Source organism: Panulirus ornatus, chromosome 20 (assembly GCF_036320965.1).
Source record: "Panulirus ornatus isolate Po-2019 chromosome 20, ASM3632096v1, whole genome shotgun sequence".
NCBI classification, from domain to species: domain Eukaryota; kingdom Metazoa; phylum Arthropoda; class Malacostraca; order Decapoda; family Palinuridae; genus Panulirus; species Panulirus ornatus.
This window is the reverse complement of record NC_092243.1, coordinates 68,984,470-69,006,969: the sequence shown is the minus strand read 5'-3', so window position 1 is coordinate 69,006,969 and position 22,500 is coordinate 68,984,470. Positions and strand designations below refer to the sequence as shown.

Here is a 22,500-nt window from a genome sequence, read left to right as displayed (position 1 = left end):
TGTAGAGGAATACAGAGAGTGTAGACAACACTTGTAGAGGGTTAAAGACTGTAGACAACACTTGTAGAGGAATACAGAGAGTGTAGATAACACTTGTAGAGGAATACAGAGAGTGTAGATAACACGTGTAGAGGAATACAGAGGGTGTAGACAACACTTGTGGAGGAATACAGACAGTGTAGATAACACTTGTAGAGGAATACAGACAGTGTAGATAACACTTGTAGAGGAATACAGACAGTGTAGACAACACTTGTAGAGGAATACAGAGAGTGTAGACAACACTTGTAGAGGAATACAGACAGTGTAGACAAAACTTGTAGAGGAATACAGACAGTGTAGACAACACTTGTAGAGGAATACAGAGAGTGTAGACAACACTTGTAGAGGAATACAGACAGTGTAGACAAAACTTGTAGAGGAATACAGACAGTGTAGATAACACTTGTAGAGGAATACAGAGAGTGTAGACAACACTTGTAGAGGAATACAGACAGTGTAGATAACACTTGTAGAGGAATACAGACAGTGTAGACAACATTTGTAGAGGAATACAGACAGTGTAGACAACATTTGTAGAGGAATACAGACAGTGTAGATACACTTGTATTCAGTATGGCGTCATGGATTGCCAAAGTGATACAGTGATAATGTACTGGTGAAGAGATTGTATAGTATACAGTGTTATGGTTATCTGTGTTCTGGGTCTGCGAAAAAGAGGGATAGAAAATGGGGTGAGATGTGTAATATTTGGACGGTTTCTGTAGGAAATAGAAAATGTATGTTTCTGGCATCCTCTTGAGCACGACGGTACGACCTTTGAGCATGACGGTACGACCCTTGAGGACGACGGTACGACCCTTGAGCATGACGGTACGACCCTTGAACATGATGGTACGACCCTTGAACATGATGGTACGACCTTTGAGCATGATGGTACGACCCTTGAGCACGACGGTACGACCCTTGAGCATGACGGTACGACCCTTGAGCACGACGGTACGACCCTTGAGCATGATGATACGACCTTTGGGCATGATGGTACGACCTTTGAGCACGACGGTACGACCCTTGAGCATGATGGTACGACCCTTGAACATGATGGTACGACCTTTGAGCACGACGATACGACTCTTGAGCACGACGGTACGACCCTTGAGCAAGATAGTACTACCCCTGAGTACGACGGTACGACCCCTGAGCACGACGGCACGACCCTTGAGCACGACGGTACGACCCTTGGGCACGACGGGACGACCTTAGAGCACGACGATGGTATGTACGACTTGAGATCACAACGGTACAACCTGTAGATAAAACAGTCCTGGCCTTTGACGCGACCCTCCCTGAACACGACCCTAATCAAGATCGTCCCGTCGTGCTCAAAGGTCGTACCATCATGCTCAAAGGTCGTACCGTCGTGCTCAAGGGTCGTCCCGTCGTGCTCAAGGGTCGTCCCGTCGTGCTCAAAGGTCGTACCATCATGCTCAAAGGTTGTACCGTCGTGCTCAAGGGTCGTCCCGTCGTGCTCAAGGGTCGTACCATCATGCTCAAAGGTCGTACCGTCGTGCTCAAGGGTCGTCGTACCGTCGTGCTCAAGGGTCGTACCGTCGTGCTCAAGGGTCGTCGTACCGTCGTGCTCAAGGGTCGTCGTACCGTCGTGCTCAAGGGTCATACCGTCGTGCTCAAAGGTCGTAACGTCGCGCTCAAGGGAGAGAGAGAGAGAGAGAGAGAGAGAGAGAGAGAGAGAGAGAGAGAGAGGTAAACGGTTTCTTTGAGGAAGTGTATATTCTTAAGCAAGTTTTGTTGTTTTGCCACAAAGTGAAATATGAAACTCACATGATTTACAGGCAAGAAGGACACATACATCACACTTGTCAACAAGGGGGTGATTAAAGCCAATGTATCATCATCAATAAAGATAATAAAGATAACCAAAAGAATCAATCCTTATGGTAGAAATACTCCGATAAATGCATAATTAATTATGAATGATTCATATTAATCATTTTCCTTCAACTTAATTTCCAAACAATGAACATTAATTTTCTTTGTATAGACATACAATTTATTTATATTCATTAACGATCTATATCCATTCAAATTTATATTTCTATATTACATATAAATATATACATTTTTGTCACTTCTTTGTTTTTTAATTGATTAATATCATTAATATCAACTCCAGGAAAAGAGATTAAAGAAATGTTTGACTTCTAATCATATATATATATATATATATATATATATATATATATATATATATATATATATATATATAATTCTTTTTTATCAAATTCTCTTTTGATTTTCTTTTAAGCATCCGACACGTTAAAATGATCCGGATATTACCCTCACCTCATGATCACACGGTAAACTGTAGCGATAACATATCTTTTTGACGGTAACCAAAAATATGAGTTTCCCACCACCTCACCTCTCCTCCTTCCTCACCCCTTCCTCACCCCCTCCTCACCGCTCCTCCTCACCCCTCACCTCTCCCCTCCTCCTCCTCCTCACTCCTCACCCCTCCCCTCCTCCTCCTCACCTCTCACCGCTTCCGTGATAATGGAAAAAAAAACTTCTTTTTTTTCATGTTTTTTTTTGCTTTTTTTCTAAATTGGTGGCGGCGCTAGAGCCGGGCCTTCTGTGTGTGTGTGTGTGTGTGTGTGTGCCATGTCCACAATGGAGCCCTCCCTCCCTTCCTCCACCAGGGATGGTGGAGGAAGGCAGGGAGGGTTTAAAACACGGCGCCCTGATTGCTCTGCTGATAGATTGTGTGTGTGTGTGTGTGTGTCCGGAGATGGTACAACGCCTCGGCCGTAAAGAACTGTGCTATTGGCAACGCTTCAACAAAGACCCCCCCCAACATCACCCCCCCATCACTCCCCCCACTTCCATCACTCCCCTTCCCCATCACCCCCCTCACTCCCCATCCCCCACCCCCCCTTCGATAAAGTATGATAGACGTCAACAACGAGACGCGGTAAAGTATGATAGACGTCTCCAACACCCGATAAAGTATAATAAGCTTCAAGAAAATCCGATAAAATATATTAGACATTTATAAGACTCGATAAAGTATAAAATACATCTATAAGACTCGATAAAGAATATTAGACATCTATAAGACTCGATAAAGTATATTAGACATCTATAAGACTCGATAAAGTATATTAGACATCTATATGACTCGATAAAGTATAAGATACATCTATAAGACTCGATAAAGTATATTAGACATCTATAAGACTCGATAAAGTATATTAGACATCTATAAGACTCGATACAGTATATTAGACATCTATAAGACTCGATAAAGTATAATAGACATCTATAAGACTCGATAAAGTATATTAGACATCTATAAGACTCGATAAAGTATATTAGACATCTATAAGACTCGATAAAGTATAATAGACATCTATAAGACTCGATAAAGTATATTAGACATCTATAAGACTCGATAAAGTATATTAGACATCTATAAGACTCGATAAAGTATATTAGACATCTATAAGACTCGATAAAGTATATTAGACATCTATAAGACTCGATAAAGTATATTAGACATCTATAAGACTCGATAAAGTATATTAGACATCTATAAGACTCGATAAAGTATATTAGACATCTATAAGACTCGATAAAGTATAATAGACATCTATAAGACTCGATAAAGTATATTAGACATCTATAAGACTCGATAAAGTATATTAGACATCTATAAGACTCGATAAAGTATAATAAGCTTCAACCAATCCGATAAAGTATGATAGTCTTCGAAAAGTACCTGATAAAGTATATAATAAGCTTCAACATGACAGACTTCAGCAAAACCCGATAAAGCATCAATACATTTATTAATAAGACCGTCATAAGTAATAAGACTTCATTTAGGATTTAGATTTCATTTAACATTTACATCTAGCTTTATTTACGGGTAATATTGATACTCAATAGTTCCTTATTTATCCCCAGATATTTCTTTTTATTCTTCGCTTCATTATTCGTTATCCTTCACTACATAATAAGCAGTTCAGGGGATGATGACAGTTTCACTTGTGTTATTGTCCGAATTCCATTCAGACCTGGGAAGGGAAACTCGGGGGAAACTTAAAGACCATAAACTTAATACTATAGATTTCACTGTAGTTATGTGGCTGGCCATTAGTGGCGCCACCAGCCAGTAACTAGCGTCTGTTAATACAGTTTTGCACCAAGCGTAGTTTAACACCTGGTGTCTTTCATCTAAAGCAATTTGTGATCCCTTCGTGTTCATGTCTCTCTTTCATATGACTTGTGTATTGCAAGTGGTATATATACATAGACGGTAAGTACGCCAGAAATGATCACTAAAAAATTTGCCTATAAGATCTTGTATGCAAAGATGGTCACTTATTGTCTGTACATTCGTAAGATAATTTCAGTATTTGTAAATATTTTTTCTTTTCCTATTACGAGAAAATGATTACTCTCTTTTTCGTTTCATCTTCACACTTGATAGGTTTGATTATGAAATATATAAGCTGAGATGTGAGATAAAGCAGGAGGAATAAATTTGATAGATTTAGATAAAAAAAAAAAATGGAAATGCATGTAACATGAAATTTTCATAATAATCTACTAACATAATTGCCCTGTAAATAACATAGAGGTAGACTTCCAACGTATAAAACAAAATACGGGGAAAAAAGATCACAACAAGAGATGCTGTGAAAAAAAGATAAATATCATAGTTACACTTAATTATGTTAACGTTTTCTGCAATGATAATAAGCTTCACCATTTTCTATCATTGTTAATGAACCCCTTAACCTCATCCCCAGTTGAGTTAACTGACCTTTGATAACTTTAGCTACCAGGGGGTCATTAAGTCCAAACGACATCCACCCACCAAAATATATAACGAAATGGTTCACACCTTCTTCATAAATTAACGATAATTTCGAAGACTACATCTACCTCCCTCACAATGCCATTAGCCCCTCAACCTTGCCTAAAGATGGCATTGCGTACGTAGCCAAAAACCCGTCACACTTAAAAGCCATGTAATACCGTGAATTGACACCTCCTCGCTGTACTTCGCTGTACTTCCTTGCTGTACCTTCGCTGTAACTTCGCCTCTTTGCTGTACCTTCGCTGTAACTTCCCTGGCTGGCAGACAAACCCAGGTGGACGTAAACATTGTGAGTGGTGGCCATACACACACACCTACATTTCCCGCGGCGGATCCGTTTAGAAAAGAAAAAAAATATGGTGATCATATCTTAATGACCCTGGGGTCATTATAGTGATTAATAAGGACCATAATCAAGTAAGGGGACAGTTATATGAATATGTGACGTTTCAAGTGAGAGTGAGCCATGAAGGTGACGCCAGACGTAGGAAAACATTATTGTATTGGAGACTCATGGTTTGGTCAGCTACGATGAAGAAGTTGTCGTACTGGAATTTATTTATTTATTCTTTATCCTCGTTAATGTGAATTCATTAAGGATTGGCTAACACGAACAGGTGGTTGGCAAGACGAGCAACGTGAATCATACCGGGGTCTCTGGTGGACGTATCCAAACTCCAATAAGGTAAATACGAATTCTTTTTAAATTTTAATTTTTCTTTTGTCGTTGTTGCACATCATCTCAGTGTGATCATAACGGATGTATTAAATTCACTATTGTTTTAAATATTTAGTTTGTGGGTCTTAAAGAAGTGTAAATCTTTGCTTGGGAATATACAGATTGTGTGATGAGATCTGAGTTAACAACCCTTTGAAGGTAGGTAGACCAATTGTTACGTCATCTGGGACGGTTGTTAGATATGGATAGATTGCTTATTGATAGTTTGTGGCCAGGTCTTCTGTCGCGTTCTGTTTAAGCTGTTCAATTTGTTTTTTGTTTTTACTTCTGATGATTTTTATACTATAGTCCCTCAATTGACCTTGGTCATACTAAATCATTTCTAAATTTTGTTAAGTCTCTCCTTGCCTTGATGGGGGACTATATTATATAATCGAATTATCAGTCTATTGAATTTTTTTTTTTATAATGTGTATTATTACCTTTCGTGGTGAACGTTTTTTTTTTAATTATCACTTCACTCATTAACTTGACCAGATAAGATTTATTTGATAAATGTTGTCACCATATTCTAGTTTTCTGTTTGCGATTATCCGAAATATTTTAACTTTTGAGTTTGTACAGATTTTCTTACCTATTTGTCCTTTATGAAAAATGTCTGGTCACTTTCATATGTCTTTACGATGACATCCTGTTTTTCGTTATTCTCTCCGCTGATTTTTATTAGGTTCACACACCCCCGTCCATTTATTAAGTGTGGTTTAGGTCTGTATGTATCTATTGTGGTTAGGTTTTTATATATTTATTGTGGTTAGGTCTTTATGTATCTATTGTGGTTAGGTCTTTATAAATTTATTGTGGTTAGGTTTTTATGTATCTATTGTGGTTAAGTTTTTATATATTTATTGTTGTTAGGTGTTTACGCATGTATTGTGGTTAGATGTTTACGTATTTATTGTGGTTAGGTGTTTACATATTTATTTTTTCACTTGTGTGGTTAGGTCTTTACGCATTTGTTCTTTCACTTATTGTGTAGTTATCACATAGCATTCTCTGGTGTCATCCGGGAAGTATTGTATTAAATTTTCTCCTAACTTTGTGTGTTGGTGATCTGTATGGTGAACGGAGCTAGGTTAAATCTACTCCATAAGGAACTTGTAACGGATCATATGTCCCATTTGCTCCATCTTTGAGTAATGATGTTTGATAGAAACTTTATCAATCTCTTTTTCCCCTATTATTTGCCTCTTATGGTCAATTTCGCTATTTCATACCGTATAATCTTATAGTGTACTTCGTCCAAAGCTTTTGTGAAGTTAAAGATGACAATATCCATTCTCATTCGTGGTTTTCCTGTAGCTTATATATCCTTTGTGCTGCTTTAACGGTTGTATTTGTGTACTTTCAGTACAGATTCGCGTTAACCTTTATCAATGTGGTTGTTATTGATGATCTTGACTATCCTTATGTGGTTATCCAATTTTTATTAGACTTTAATCCTATGTCAAGTCAGATCATACTTCTGTACTGTTTCGGTAGAAGTTCAGTGTCGCCCTCTGTGTGGGTTAGTCATCGCTGTATGTATTTCAGCTGTGATAACCATCGTGTTTGCTCTTAACGCCCAGCCATTTCCTCTTGTACATTTGCCAATCACTCGCACTCCATCCCTGAAGGTAACGCCCACACACCTCTCTTCTGTCTTTCGCTATCGACTTGCCTTCCTCATTCCACCACTCGCTACCCTTTCTCACACTCCAACATCCTATCCTCCGTATGCCACGCACTTCTCTCGCCCATGTAAGCACTGTTTTCCTTCGTACCTTCGTCTTTTCAATCTCTTGTTTCCTTTGCTCTTTCCTTTTTGCCATTCTTCACCCAGTCACTCTGGGTACCTCCTCACATAACCTTCTCTTTCAAAGCTCTCACTTTCACTGTTTTCGTAGCATATGCATCATGTCCTCTTTTTCCCTAAAGCTTCTACAGGTTTTCACCCTTCTCTTCACCAGGAAGTGATCAAATATCCCACCAGCTGCCTCTCTCATCCTCATGTACATCTACAAATCCCTCTTTAGCACACCTGTTGATTAGGATTTCATCTAGTCATGCCTCCTTACTATCTACTCCATTCATCCACGTCTACGTGGTTGAATGGTGTGTGTGTCTCTCTGTAAACCACCTGGTATTCACTCACTCACTAGTCCTTTTGCAGCACACAACTTCCCACTGAGCGTCGTACCACTCAGAGCCAGAACATCCAGGTTCCTTTCCTCCAACATACTTACTGCCTGTCTCTCCTTCTTCTCAAGTAGGTCACCTCTACACACGTTCAGACACCCCAATCTGAGCCTTCGAGGAGGATGGACACCCACCATGCTCAATGAGTCGTACCGTTGTGCTTTAAGGGTCGTACCGTCGTGCTTTAAGGGTCGTACCGTTGTGCTCTAAGGGTCGTACCGTTGTGCTCTAAGGGTCGTACCGTTGTGCTTTAAGGGTCGTACCGTCGTGCTTTAAGGGTCGTACCGTCGTGCTTTAAGGGTCGTACCGTCGTGCTTTAAGGGTCGTACCGTTGTGCTTTAAGGGTCGTACCGTCGTGCTTTAAGGGTCGTACCGTTGTGCTTTAAGGGTCGTACCGTTGTGCTTTAAGGGTCGTACCGTCGTGCTTTAAGGGTCGTACCGTCGTGCTTTAAGGGTCGTACCGTTGTGCTTTAAGGGTCGTACCGTTGTGCTTTAAGGGTCGTACCGTCGTGCTTTAAGGGTCGTACCGTCGTGCTTTAAGGGTCGTACCGTTGTGCTTTAAGGGTCGTACCGTTGTGCTTTAAGGGTCGTACCGTCGTGCTTTAAGGGTCGTACCGTCGTGCTTTAAGGGTCGTACCGTTGTGCTTTAAGGGTCGTACCGTTGTGCTTTAAGGGTCGTACCGTTGTGCCCTAAGGGTCGTACCGTCGTACTCTAAGGGTCGAACCGTCGTGTTCATGTGGTCGTGTGGGAGCGATGTTCATCCTCCAGTCACACGTTCATCCCAAGTAACAGCAGTATGGACTGTAATCCCAGTCATCAATACAGCAATGTTGTAACGTCAGGTTTATATTTTTTTTCTTTTATCCATAAGCAAAGCCACAGTAATGGAGGTATGCCTTTATTAACTATAGATACTCGTAACTGAGATAATGTAAGCGTAATATAGATCAATACCACTTCACATACATAGAGACCAAGATTACCAGTTCTGTTCATGTATACATGTATACATCTTCTCTGTTCATGTATACATCTTCTCATTGTACACTGTTTGTAAGTTTTGGTAGTGTTTTTGGGTATATATATATATATATATATATATATATATATATATATATATATATATATATATATATATATATATATAAGAGAGGGGGGGAGCCCGGGAGCTGAGGCAGCTGGTGTTTGCAGATGACACGTACCTGGTGGCAAACTCGAAGTGTGATGGTTGGTGTCTTGGTCTGGGAAGTGTTTTGAAGGTCGAAAACCCGAGTTAAGATCAGTCAGTTTAAGGTTATGATGTTCAGCAAGGGAAGAGAGAGAGAGAGAGAGAGAGAGAGAGAGAGAGAGAGAGAGAGAGAGAGAGAGAGAGAGAGAGAGAGAGAGAGAGGTCGGTGCCAGTGTGTTGGATTGGAGAAAAATCAACATGAAGAGAATGGAGTGCTGTAAACACCTGGGAGTTGGCCATGGCGGCAGCGAATGGAACTATATTATCCCTGGGGGAGGGAGCAAAGGTCCTGGGTGGTACTGAGTGTGTGTGTGTGTGTGTGTTGTGTGTGTGTGTGTGTCGGATGGTCACTGTCTGTGAGGGGAAAAATGGGTATGTTTGACGGTATAGCAGTCCCGACGGTGTTGTGTGGGTTGAGGCTAAATGCAACAGAGCAGAGGATGGATGTGTTGGTAATGCAGTACTTGAGTACATTGTGGTGTGTGACGAGAGTTGATTGTGTTAAGAGTCCTAGAGAGAAATGACTTTAAGGGTGAATTTAAGAGGGTGAAGAAAATGTACTGCAGTACTTGAGTAAATTGTGGTGCGTGACGAGTGTTGATCGTGTTAGAGTCCTAGAGAGAAAGGACTTTAGGGGTGAATTTGAGAGGGTGAAGAAAATGTACTAGAATGGTTTGGACATAGGGAGAGGATGAGTGAAGAGAGACTGAGTTAAGAGGATATATTCTAGAAGTGGAGGGAGTAAGAGGGAGAGGAAGACCAAGGAGATGGAAGGACGAAGTTAAAGAAGGCTTTTATGTCGGGCCTGAACGTTCAGGAAGGTGTGAGGCGTGCACGGGAAAGAGTGTAACAGTTTTTAGAGTAAGTGTTCAGTATCTTCAGTACGAAGGTTACGTCTTGATGGATGAATGGGACTTGTGGTATACTGAGTCGACGTTTGAAGTACTGAAGAGATGGTTTGATGTCCAGATCGTAGATGAGAAAGTGTAACTCACACATGCCTGGGGAATGGAGTTTCAGATGGGAGTATGTCTGGTGGAGTGGAATACAAGACTAGGACAAGAGAGTTGTTCTTGTTTGGCACTTGTCGGCTCATTACGGTGTATATTTGTTTTGTGAGTGTTGTGTTTGCTGTGTGTGTGTGTGTGTGTGTGTGTGTGGGTTGCGGATTTTATATCTGCTTGAAGTCTGGTGGTCGGTTATGGAGTGGTTTGCATATGAAGGACTTAATGCTGTTACAGAGCACTGAATGCTAAGCATATTGAGGTGACATTGGACTGAAAGTACTTATCTTTGGTTTACTTATTGAGTGTTTGTGTTGGCTAGGTGGCCGGTTATTGTTCTGAGTGCTCTGTTTTCTGTGTTCTGCACCTTGGTCATGTTTGCCTCTGACAGACTTAATGACTAGGCAGGGTGAGGCGAAGTTTAGGTTGGAGCGGATGAATATGTTATAGAAGATAATGAAATTTTTGTCTTTATTCTTGTCCAGATCTGATTCCGTCAAGTGTTCTTAGGGCGTTCAATTAGTTAGTCGTCTTTGTGTCCTTTGTTTGTGGTGTGGACAGAGTGAATATCCCGTGTGAGTCGCAAGGTTTATCAAAGAATGGAGGGAAGAGTTCGCCTTGCAGGGTGATGGCTGAGTGTATGTATGGCTCACGTCTGTCATGGGTCGAGCGATTGACAGTGGATGTCTGTGGCGATGCTGACGTCTCTTGTTCCGGGTGAACTGTGTGTTGTGTTTGCTTGATGTAATGTTGTATGTATGCTGTATATATATATATATATGTATTTATATATACAGGGGCGATCATAGCCTAGCGGTAGCGCTCCCGCCTGTTGCACAGAGGTCCCGGGTTCGATCCTGGTCGTTGGAGGTTTGTGTGTTATATATTTATATATATATATATATATATATATATATATATATATATATATATATATATATATATATATTCAAGGTTAACATTCTTTAAGAGTGTATTTTGATATAAATGTAAATTCGTGAAATATGGAGAGACATGAAACCTTACTTCTCAAACATCTTTTTCATTATACATTTCAAACGTTGTAGAATTTCTTCATGTCTTACTCAAATGAAAGCCACAAGACGTGGTCAACTCTCTTCAAACTACATATGAACATTTTGAGACTTACATAATTCTTTCTTTTCTTTCGTATGTTCAAGAAACTATGAATTTGTTCATTCATTTGTGTACTTTTCTATCCTTTATGTTCGTTGGAACTTTAGACAAAAAGGAGTTGAAAATGTTTTCCCCCCCACACACGATCTAAGACATTATTATCATTATTGTAGACACACCCGACTTTGGCTCATCAGATATGAATAAACAAATCACATCCTTAATTGGCACAACCATCATTTCTTGATATTCCCAATCCTTTTACCAAGCCCGCCAGACATGTCAACAACAAAAAAAATCTTCAGTGGAATTGAGGTATGGCTGACTGAAGGAATGCCAGTTTCAGTTGTGTGGCGACACCGTCTTTCAAAGAAGAACCTCTCTTTTGTTTTCGTTACGTAATAATCACACAGGGTGTGGGTGGGTGAGGGGTTTTGGTGGGTGGTTTGGTAGTCCTTTGGTGGTTTGTGGAGGTCGATGGTTAGTTAGTCTTGTGTAGATTATGGGGTTAAAAAGGGGGGGTGGTTGGCTGACCGACTCCCTGGGTGTGTGTGTTGGGGGTTGGCTGAACCCCCAGGGTGTGTGCGTGTGTGTGTGTGTGTGTGTGTGTTTGTGTTAGGGGTTGGATGATCCCTAGGGTGTGTCTGTGTGTGTGTGTATTAGGGGTTGGCTGACCGACCCTGAGGTTGTGTGTTAGGGGTTGACTGACTCCCCCAGGGTGTGTGTATTAGGGGTTGGTTGAACCGTGAGGTGTGTGTGTTAAGGGGATTGGGTTATGGTGTGGGGTTACCATGACCTTGCCAGTAGCCCTAAGAGGTTGGAGGTCGCCTGCAGGAGGGAGTAAGGAAACCTCACCAGGCGCAGGAGGTTTCCGTGGGGCGTGGTGCTCACTTGCAGCACCTGGGGGGCTGCTCGATCCTGCTGGTACAGGAGCCAGCCCACGACCTTCACCAGGCTGACGTAGTATGCCTCTCCCTCCCCTTCGTCAGGCAGGTCTTCGACGCCGACTTCGATGTCTCCCCCGCGGCCTTGAGTTCCATCCTCGCCCGCCACCTTCAGGAGCCTGTCGCCTCCTCCAACCGCCTCCACCACTCCTGCAAGCTTCTCCAAGACGGTCTCTTGAATCTTCCGTATAGATCCTCCTGCGAAGTCGTCCACGGAAGACACCAGACGGGACACGAACCCAGGCCTTGGGTATAAGAGCATCGGGTAGGAGCGGGCGGGAGCCAGGAACGCGTGGGCCAAGGAGTGCCTGTAGGAGGCGTAGCAGGACACCAGGGTTCCCTCAACCACCAGTGTCCCCTCCTTCGTCAGCGGAACGTACGCTCCTGAAGGAGGAAGAACGAGTAAGTTAGAAGAACGTAACGACACATGCAGAGTGACGCATGGAGAGTTAGTGACGGTGTTTCGGACGCGCCAGTGTATCGTGACGTCACGACTCAGGCTTAAGCGCCCTTTTGGAGTATAAACTTCGCAAATAAATTTGTTATTGACTCACATGTATTCTAATGAGAACCCGAATTTCCATGATATTGAATACTACATCTTAAACTGCCAATGGTTGTAGAAATCATACCAACCAACCAACAGTTTATTACTTGATATGTCTTCAGGAATTTTGTTTCAGTCTTGTTACCAAAATCAAAGTGTAAAAGAAATGATACGAATGATGTTATTGGTACGATAATTACGTTATACTTATGCCAAAAATGATTAAGATCACCATTTCAAGTACCTTACATGAGATTTTTTTAACTCAAGAATACTGGAAACTGATTGTGTATAACAATTATTTTTGGAATAATAGTGTTTGAAGAATTACTCAATAATTCACCTTGTGTAACATCGTGGTCAATGGCAACGATCTCAGTGCGCTGGAGTCCAGTCTGATTGGCTGAATATATGACGTCACCGATGTTGATGTCTGAGCCGAAGACGCTGATTGGATGGCTTGAATTTGGCGCACTCTTGAAGAGGACGTGATTGGGGGAGAGCGTCAGGTTTTGACCAGTGGCAGTACGTAACGTCACATAGAGAGCTGTCTCCCGTGGGCGTCGGTCCATGAAGCCAAGAATAGTTGTTGGAACAACTTCTCCCAGGTGGTCCACTGTGGAAGGAAAAACAGAATCTTCATAAAAGAAATAAATGATGTACATGCATTATCATTCGATAGTATAAGGATTTTCAAAGTATTAGTATTTAAACCAATACATTTATCGATGTTTGTGAGCGTTGAAACCATCTGTGAATAAATTTGAACCAATTTGTGGAAGTAATAGGGGGAAAAAAATAACCATCCAGACGCTCTTCGATGTCTGTCAAAAGTAATTGGACCCAGCGTATTTTCGACAACCAATTTTCATGAGATCATTCACTATTTAGATTTTAGTTTATGAAAGCTGAGTATGTGTGTGTGTGTGTGTGTGTGTGTGTGTAAATTTGACCCATGGCTTGCATAGTTAACAACGCCTCCACAGATGGCGCTGAGGAAGACGTACTGGGGCGGAAACGGAGGTTCAGTCTCCTGCATCCACTTTTGGTCTGGAGATCCGTTTGAGACACAACAGTGGTGGTTAGTTAGTTTTGGAGAGAGAGAGAGAGAGAGAGAGAGAGAGAGAGAGAGAGAGAGAGAGAGAGAGAGAGAGAGAGAGAGAGAGAGAGACGTAAATGTAGTTTGGCTAATTTCATTTTGTGGTCTCTTGGGCGAGGGTGGAAATGTATTTTCTTTCTCCTCTCTTGGTCACATAATACACTGGACTTTTATTGTCCGTCGACCCCTGGCAACTTTAGGCGTCACCAGATAAATTATACTGAACGAGTGGGAGTTTAACGACCTCGTTACAGACGGGATAAGTGGCTTCAACCCCAGCTGCACTGTAATGGCCGACCTGTGTGCAATTATTAACCTTTCAGCGACCTGGGATAACACGCTAACAAGCTATTTGTCAACGTGTCACTGGTTCGTGTCAAGAGACAACGAGGTTAAATATATATATATATATATATATATATTATCCCTGGGGATAGGGGAGAAAGAATACTTCCCACGTATTCCCTGCGTGTCGTAGAAGGCGACTAAAAGGGAAGGGAGCGGGGTGGCTGGAAATCCTCCCCTCTCGTTTTTTTTTTTTAATTTTCCAAAAGAAGGAACAGAGAAGGGGGCCAGGTGAGGATTTTCCCTCTAAGGCCCAGTCCTCTGTTCTTAATGCTACCTCGCAAATGCGGGAAATGGCGAATCGTATGAAAAAAAAAAAAAAATATATATATATATATATATATATATATATATATATATATTTTTTTTTTATACTATTCGCCATTTCCCGCGTTAGCGAGGTAGCGTTAAGAACAGCGGACTGAGCCTTTGAGGGAATATCCTCACTTACCCCCCTTCTCTGTTCCTTCTTTTGGAAAATTAAAAAAAGAAATGAGAGGGGAGGATTTCCAGCCCCCCGCTCCCTTCCCTTTTAGTCGCCTTCTACGACACGCAGGGAATACGTGGGAAGTATTCTTTCTACCCTATACCCAGGGATAAAATATATATGTGGTATACCGGGGTTGACGTGCTGTCAGTGGATTGAATCAAGGCATGTGAAGCGTCTGGGGTAAACCATGGAAAGCTGTGTAGGTATGTATATTTGCGTGTGTGGACGTATGTATATACATGTGTATGGGGGGGGGTTGGGCCATTTCTTTCGTCTGTTTCCTTGCGCTACCTCGCAAACGCGGGAGACAGCGACAAAGCAAAAAAAAAAAAAAAAAAAAAAAAAATATATATATATATATATATATATATACATATATATATATATATATATATATATATATATATATATATATATATATATATAGAGAGAGAGAGAGAGAGAGAGAGAGAGAGAGAGACTTATAAGGTATAAAAATGTTTATAATTCGTTGTTATAATACTGGAGTGTAGAAGTTTTCTTTTTCTCTTTAAAGTTTAGTGTCAGTGACCTGACACTACTTGTTGACCTCTTTAGCATGACGGTCCGACCCTTGAGCACGACGGTACGACCCTTGAGCACGACGGTACGACCCTTGAGCACGACGGTGCGACCCTTGAGCACGTCGGTTTGACCCTTGAGCACGACGGTACGACCCTTGAGCACGACGGTACGACCCTTGAGCACGACGGTATGACCCTTGAGCACGACGGTACGACCCTTGAGCACGACGGTACGACCCTTGAGCACGACGGTATGACCCTTGAGCACGACGGTATGACCCTTGAGCACGACGGTATGACCCTTGAGCACGACGGTACGACCCTTGAGCACGACGTTACGACCCTTGAGCACGACGGTACGACCCTTGAGCACGACGGTACGACCCTTGAGCACGATGGTATGACCCTTGAGCACGACGGTACTGTCCTTAAACACGACGGTATACAACCCTTGTGCACGGTGGTTTGACCCTTTAGCACCACGGTACGACCCTTGAGCACGACGCTACGATCCTTGAGCACGACGCTACGATCCTTGAGCACGACGCTACGATCCTTGAGCACGACGGTACGACCCTTGAGCACGTCGGTTTGACCCTTGAGTTTATATAAGATTGTCTGCTCGGAAATTAATACGATAAGTCTCCCTCTGCAACACATATATTAATATCTTTTCTTTCATAATCATGACGCTGTTTCCTGCGTCAGCGAAGTGGCGCCAGGAATAGACACCAACACCTCGAGTTTCTCATTCGAGTCTGCCACAACAGCATACAGCAACTGACTGCCTTCCCAAACAGACTGCTTACTCACCCATCTTTCCAAGCCCCCTCACATTTGCCTCCCACAGATTAAACAGCCATGGTAACATCACAGACCTTACCCTCCTCGGACCCACTTTCAGCTGGGACCACTCTCTCTCCTTTCTTCCTACTCGCATACACGGCTTCCACTCTCTTGATCAAAGATCCTCACTCATAGCCTTTCCTTTCACCTCATCTATTCGTAGCACTTTCCATTAGGCATCTCTGTCGACAGTTTCCTCTGATTTTTTTTTCTAAATGCATAATTGTTGCATGCGCTTTCTTATATTCCTCGAAATATATCGCACACGAGTTCTCGAAAACGCTTTAGATCACATTGCTTCTCCTCAATCTGATGCTCTGTAAAAGCCCCCACTCTCTCAGTATTTGCTCTACTGTACAACTTACGAGATACACTCAATAGACTTCTAGAATTCGAACAAAAATCAGTTTTACCTCCCTTGCCTGTATACCGTGGCACTACTGCACATGCCCTCCGCAGTTCTTCTTCAGGCACATCACTGTGGTCCATACACACGGTGAAAATCCTAATTAACCAATCAGCAACACAAGTCGTCCTCCTTTTCGTAAGAAATTCGGCTGCAGTACCATCCACTCCAGCCCCTTTGGCTCACTTTATGTTACGCAAGTCTCGTAATACCTTTTTCTCTTTTCCTCGACCTACTCGTCATGAATTTCTCGTTTCGCGTACCTACACTCCCCAATCAACCCCACATGTACCACCTTGTCATCCAATACATTCAACAGTCCTTTATAATACTTACTTCCTCCCCCTCTTCACTTCATCTCTGCCTGTTGCCACTTCCCTTTCTGCTCCCCTTACTCATCCTTCCACTTGTTCTCCTCTTACCGTTCATCTTCTTCTAAAACATTGTCTTACTCTCCCTGAGGTTTGCAGATAATCTCTTCAGTTCTCTTTTGCCCTCTTTTTCAACCCCTGCACCTTCCTCTTCACCTCCTGCATCTTCCTCTTGTATATCTACCCGTCACACACACTCCTTCCCTGCAGGCACAGCCCATACACCTCTCTTGTCTCTTTCTAATCTTAACTTCCCACCACTCACTACTACCCTCTCTCATCAGTCCACCTCCCACCTTCCACCTTCCACACACACTTCTCTCGTACATGTAACCATACACTATACCATTGTGCTACGGTACTTTGCCTTAAGATTAGAGCTTGCAAATCGTCCTTCCTTGCTCACACAGCCTTCTGGGATATGAGTGAAATATATATATATATATATATATATATATATATATATATATATATATATATATATATATATATATATCTTGTGTCTCCCCTGATGATGTGATTATTACACGAAAGTGCACGTGGGAACTTATCGTGTTTCATTTTCCCCGTGGACTCAGGAATATATATATATATATATATATATATATATATATATATATATATATATATATATATATATATATATATATTACATAACATTCTGTAAGCCATGACTTCCCTAGTCAATATTCCTTGCTAAGCTTCATTGCATGTTATGTATTCTACTTAATGGAATGTGTTTACGTAAGTGTATTAAGTAACACCATTTAACTCCCCTGGAGGCAATTGTCGACATTTCTCTCCCTGGCTTCATTAGTCAGCCTGTAATTGCCTGTTTGTGCTGTACAGGGGAGGAGGGGGTTCTACACTCGTGCCCCCCCTTCCCACCTTTTGAACTTTGTCTGCTAAATATATATATATATATATATATATATATATATATATTTGGATGTTGATTGTTATGAGTGATACGCTTGCTTCCATTTCTCTGCTCTGTCTGTCTCTCTCTGTTATTATGATTTACGTTTCACCGCTCACAACACAACTCACAACCTACGTAACCCTACATTCTAAATCACAGTTTCGCTCATGTTATTCCATCTGGTTTAAGGAGCAAGGCACCGGCCCACACACCTCCTGCGTGTCGTGAGAGGCGACTAACAGAGACGTGGGCATAGGACGTGGGGTTGGAAACCCTCCCCTGATCGGTCGCATCACTTAAAAGAGAGGAAAGGAATAGAAAGACGAATCAAGAGAGGATTAGTCCCAGAAGACTCAGTTTGGGGTGTCGCAATGTGTATGTGTGGACGTAACCAAGACGAGAAAAAGGGAAATGTACGGTGGTTATGTTTGAGGAGAAGAACCTGGATGTTTTGGCTCTGAGTGGAACTAAGTTAACACAGAGAGTAGAGTGGTTCTGGGAATCTTCAGAAGGGTAAAGTCTGGAGTTAGTGAGAGGAGAGGAGCGAAGGAAAGGGGAGGAGGAGGAGGCATCTCTATAGATGGAGGAAGTGTTGGATTGTGTTATATAAAGTGTCAGGAAGTGAGGTGATGAGCAATGTAGGTTTGAATGAGATTTGGACTGCGGGAGGAGGTTGATTGTAAGTGTTCATGCACCTGCTAGTGAGGGACGTGAAGAAAGGAGTGTTCTCTAGCCGGAGTTAAGATAATGATGTGGAAGTTTTGGCATAGAGGATCGAATTTTGCTGCTCGGGGACCTGAATGCACGAGTGGGTGATGAGGCAATTGAAAGTATAATAAGGTGGCATGGGGTTCCTGATGGAAATGAATGTAGAGGAAAGGTCTTCGAGCTGCCATGCGAAAAGAGGAATGGTAATGTGGAACACTTGGTTGAGAATAATGTGTATAGCATACTTGGTAAGTGAGAATAGGGTCCAACGCGCGTAATTAGAATATGTCAGGCATGCAAAGGAGAGGTTCTTGGATGTGAACGTTTTGAAAGGAGCAGCAGCCAGCATATCTGAACATATCTAGGTGGAAACAAGTGTTAAAATCTATTCGTGGTTTCCAGAAAAAAAGAGGATATGCCATATATATGAAAAACAGAAGAAACTCTGAAAATGAGCGAGCCTGAAGAGTGACGTGTTTCCAGAGTTATCGACAGAGATTGACGGAAGAATGGCATAGGGTGAATGGAAATGGAAACAGGGAATTGGAAGGGGCATGGACGGTGCTTAGGCAAGCGCTGCCAGCACATGAGGGTGTAGTGTAAGGTATGTGGAAGATGGACTGTAGGCTTATGGGTACTTAGTGCATGGGTTGGGGTGAAGGCGCTAGAAAGTGAGTCACTGGCTGTTTGCCGATGACGCGGTGCTGGTGGTGGTAGACGCAAAGAAAGAAGCTCCAGGACCCGGTGTCTGATGTTTAGGACAGCATGTGGAAGGAGGAAGGAAAGTTGAGGGCAAATGTACATAAGATTAAGGAAATGGTGTGCCATGCCGGTGTGTGTGTGTGTGTGTGTGTGTGTGTGTGGGTGGTGGGGAGAACTTAAAGATCCTAATAGGTCCAATGTTTTCCAGGCTGGGTGAAGTTACGTTAGATCAAATGAGATAAGAAATTTTTTCCCTTTTCTTTTAAAGTTTTTGGTACAAACTTAGCGTAAGCTAACCTGAGTGAACCCACCCCTAGCCTAGCCTATGAACCCACCCGTAGCCTAACCTATGAACCCACCCGTAGCCTAGTCTATGAACCCACCCGTAGCCTAGTCTATGAACCCACCCGTAGCCTAGCCACCTGAACCCACACCTAGCCTAACCTATGAACCCACACCTACCCTAGCCTATGAACCCAACCCCTAGCCTAGCCTGTGAACCCACACCTAGCCATGCCTATGAACCCACCCTTACCCTAGCCTATGAACCCACCCCTAGCCATGCCTATGAACCCACCCCTAGCCATGCCTATGAACCCACACCTAGCCTAACCTATGAACCCACACCTAGCCTAGCCTATGAACCCACCCATAGCCTAGCCTATGAACCCACACCTAGCCTAGCCTATGAACCCACCCATAGCCTAGCCTATGAACCCACACCTAGCCTAGCCTATGAACCCACCCATAGCCTAGCCACCTTAACCCACACCTAGCCTAGCCTATGAACCCACCCTAAGCCTAGCCCATGAACCCATCCGTAGCCTACCTTACGAACCCACCCATAGCCCAGCCTAAGAACCCACCCCTAGCCTAGCCTATGAACCCACCCCTAGCCTAGCCTATGAACCCACCCCTAGCCTAGCCTATGAACCCACTCGTAGCCTAGCCTATAAACCCAACCCCCTAGCCATGCCTATGAACCCACTCCTAGCCTAGCCTATGAACCCACTCCTAGCCTAGCCTATGAACCCATCCCTAAGCCTAGCCCATAAACCCACTCCTAGCCTAACCTATGAACCCACCCCTAGCCTAGCCTATGAACCCACCCGTAGCCTAGCCTATGAACCCACCCGTAGCCTACCCTATGAACCCACCCATAGCCCAGCCTAAGAACCCACCCCTAGCCTAGCCTATGAACCCACCCCTAGCCTAGCCTAGCATAGAGAAAACGTCGGAGGGAGGAGAGAACGTAATCATTTTTTTGTTTCTCAATAATCCATCAACCTCCCTCCGTTTCGAGTGGCATCAGTTTGTTCATTGTGGCTCGTCTGTCGTGTGGCGTCTGGCGTCTCGGGTTTTCACGACGCCTTTTGATGGCTATCAGTCAATAGTGGCTATCGAGGACGGTCGCACCAATGTGGAGGAAGATTGCGAAACACTCTGTCTCTCTGTCTGTCTCTCTCTCTCTCTCTCTCTCTCTCTCTCTCTCTCTCTCTCTCTCTCTCTCTCTCTCTCTCTCTCTCTCACACAGAGGGCTTTGATGTTGAAGCTTTTCATATGATGCCATCATCTTCGCCAGTGTAGTGTTTTGAGATGTTTGTTTTCTCTCTCTCTCTCTCTCTCTCTCTCTCTCTCTCTCTCTCTCCCTCTCTCTCCATGGCTATGAAAAGGACTTTTCTTTTCTTTTTTTCTTTCTTTACTCCGTCTGCGTCATCGGAAACTTCGGGGAAAAAAAATAAAAGAGTTGATTTCCCGTTTTTTTTTTTCTATATTGGGTTCCAGTCATGGACTTAAGGTCTAAATCGAGGCTGGGATTTAAATGAAATATGGAAATGGTTACAGATGGGGAGAAAGAAGTAGAGAATGAGTAAATATGCAAAGAGTTTGGGAAGAAAATTTGACCTTTTTTTTGATCAGAGTCAGGTCGTAATTATTAAGAAAAACACGTGAAGGTTAAGAGTTCCAAAGCTTAGCCACGTAAGCAAGGAAACTGACGACAGAACGGACCGTCAACAATGAGTAGCCAATAGCCACACAGCAATCATGTGACGCAGCAGCTTGCTAGGGTATTACGTGGTCTAGCTAATGGCGGTGGGGGGCACACAAGCAGCCAGCTCTCGGGAGCAGAAACTAAAGTAATATCTGTAGAAGAGGGAAAAGGAACAAATATTATGGCATAGTCTTAGTGAATGAAGTTGCAAGGTTAAACTGTGAGAGTTGGTAAGTTGGATTCCTTTAGACTCAACTCCCGTCTTAGCAATTATGTAGAGTTAGAACCTCTCCATATATGAAAACACTATTGAGATATAAGGACTGATCAATCTTTTGTATAAAGGCAGCAAACCCGTCAAAGATAAGAATTTAGATAAGTCAAGCTCAACAGGGTTTGTAGTTTCTTAAGGGCAGACTAAGGTATTTGTTTAATGTGGTTGGTGGAGTAACTAGGCTAAATTTGGTGTTCCATTGGTAACCAGTATATATATTTCTTAGGTTGAGAGGTGGTCATCAGAGATCCAACGAAGAGAAGTGAGAATGTTGTGTATGTGTGTGTGTGTATTTATGGGTGGGGGATGGATGGATTTCGAGAGAGAAATGGGCATAAGTTGGACGTGGAAGACCATTAAACTCCTAACCAGTTTTCATCCACCCTATTTGACATACCCTGTCCAAGGCTTTGAGTTCATGGAGGACATTGTATCCAGACGAGATGCAAGATGAAACGAGAGAGAAGACGGGGGCAGCTTTGAAAAGGAAGTGGAGGAACGCATTGTTGAGTTGTTAGCGTACGAGTGTGTTTTGGTTACGTGGTCAAGAAAGAAACTTTGCTGGTTATATAGGAAGGAAGAATGTATGAGACAGGACATAAGAACCTTGAGGGACAGGCAATAGAGAGTTAGGTCGATCCATCAACAATAAGGAGACAGACAGAGGGTTTGGATAAGATACCATATGGGAGGGAACAAAGTGAGGGAAGACAGAGGAAGCTTGGGGGATCAGACCCGATGCCACACCGTGTCACAAGTGCGGGATACAATGACGACAATTTTGGGTTCTTCCAACTCGCTTGATATAACATGACTCTAAACTTTAGTAAGATAGAAAAGAATATCACCAAGTGGATAATAATAATAATAATGATAATAATGATAATGATATAATAATAATAATAATAATAATAATAATAATAATAATAATATAATGATATAATCATAATAATAATAATAATAATAATGATAATAATATAATGATAATGATATGATAATGACAGTAATAATAATGATACTATTATTATTATTTCCAGTGAATGAGTGTCCAATTTTGGCTTTCTGACATTAAGGACAAAGCTTGGTATGTTTTTGGAGCAATGGAGTGTGTGCGAATATATATG

General features: G+C 42.5%; 1 protein-coding gene across 1 annotated transcript in view; it reads right to left on the bottom strand.

Annotated features, from left to right (window-relative positions):
• Positions 1-9,143: 9,143 nt before the first annotated feature.
• LOC139756107 (uncharacterized) overlaps positions 9,144-22,500 on the bottom strand; it is a 76,730-nt gene continuing 63,373 nt past the window's right edge. Inside the window, exons 5-6 of the mRNA XM_071675180.1 lie at positions 13,022-13,294; positions 9,144-12,515 (exon numbers count right to left, since the gene is read on the bottom strand). Coding sequence (XP_071531281.1) covers positions 11,974-12,515; positions 13,022-13,294 — 815 coding nt within the window. The 3' untranslated portion in view covers positions 9,144-11,973. The remainder of the gene's footprint in view (positions 12,516-13,021; positions 13,295-22,500) is intronic.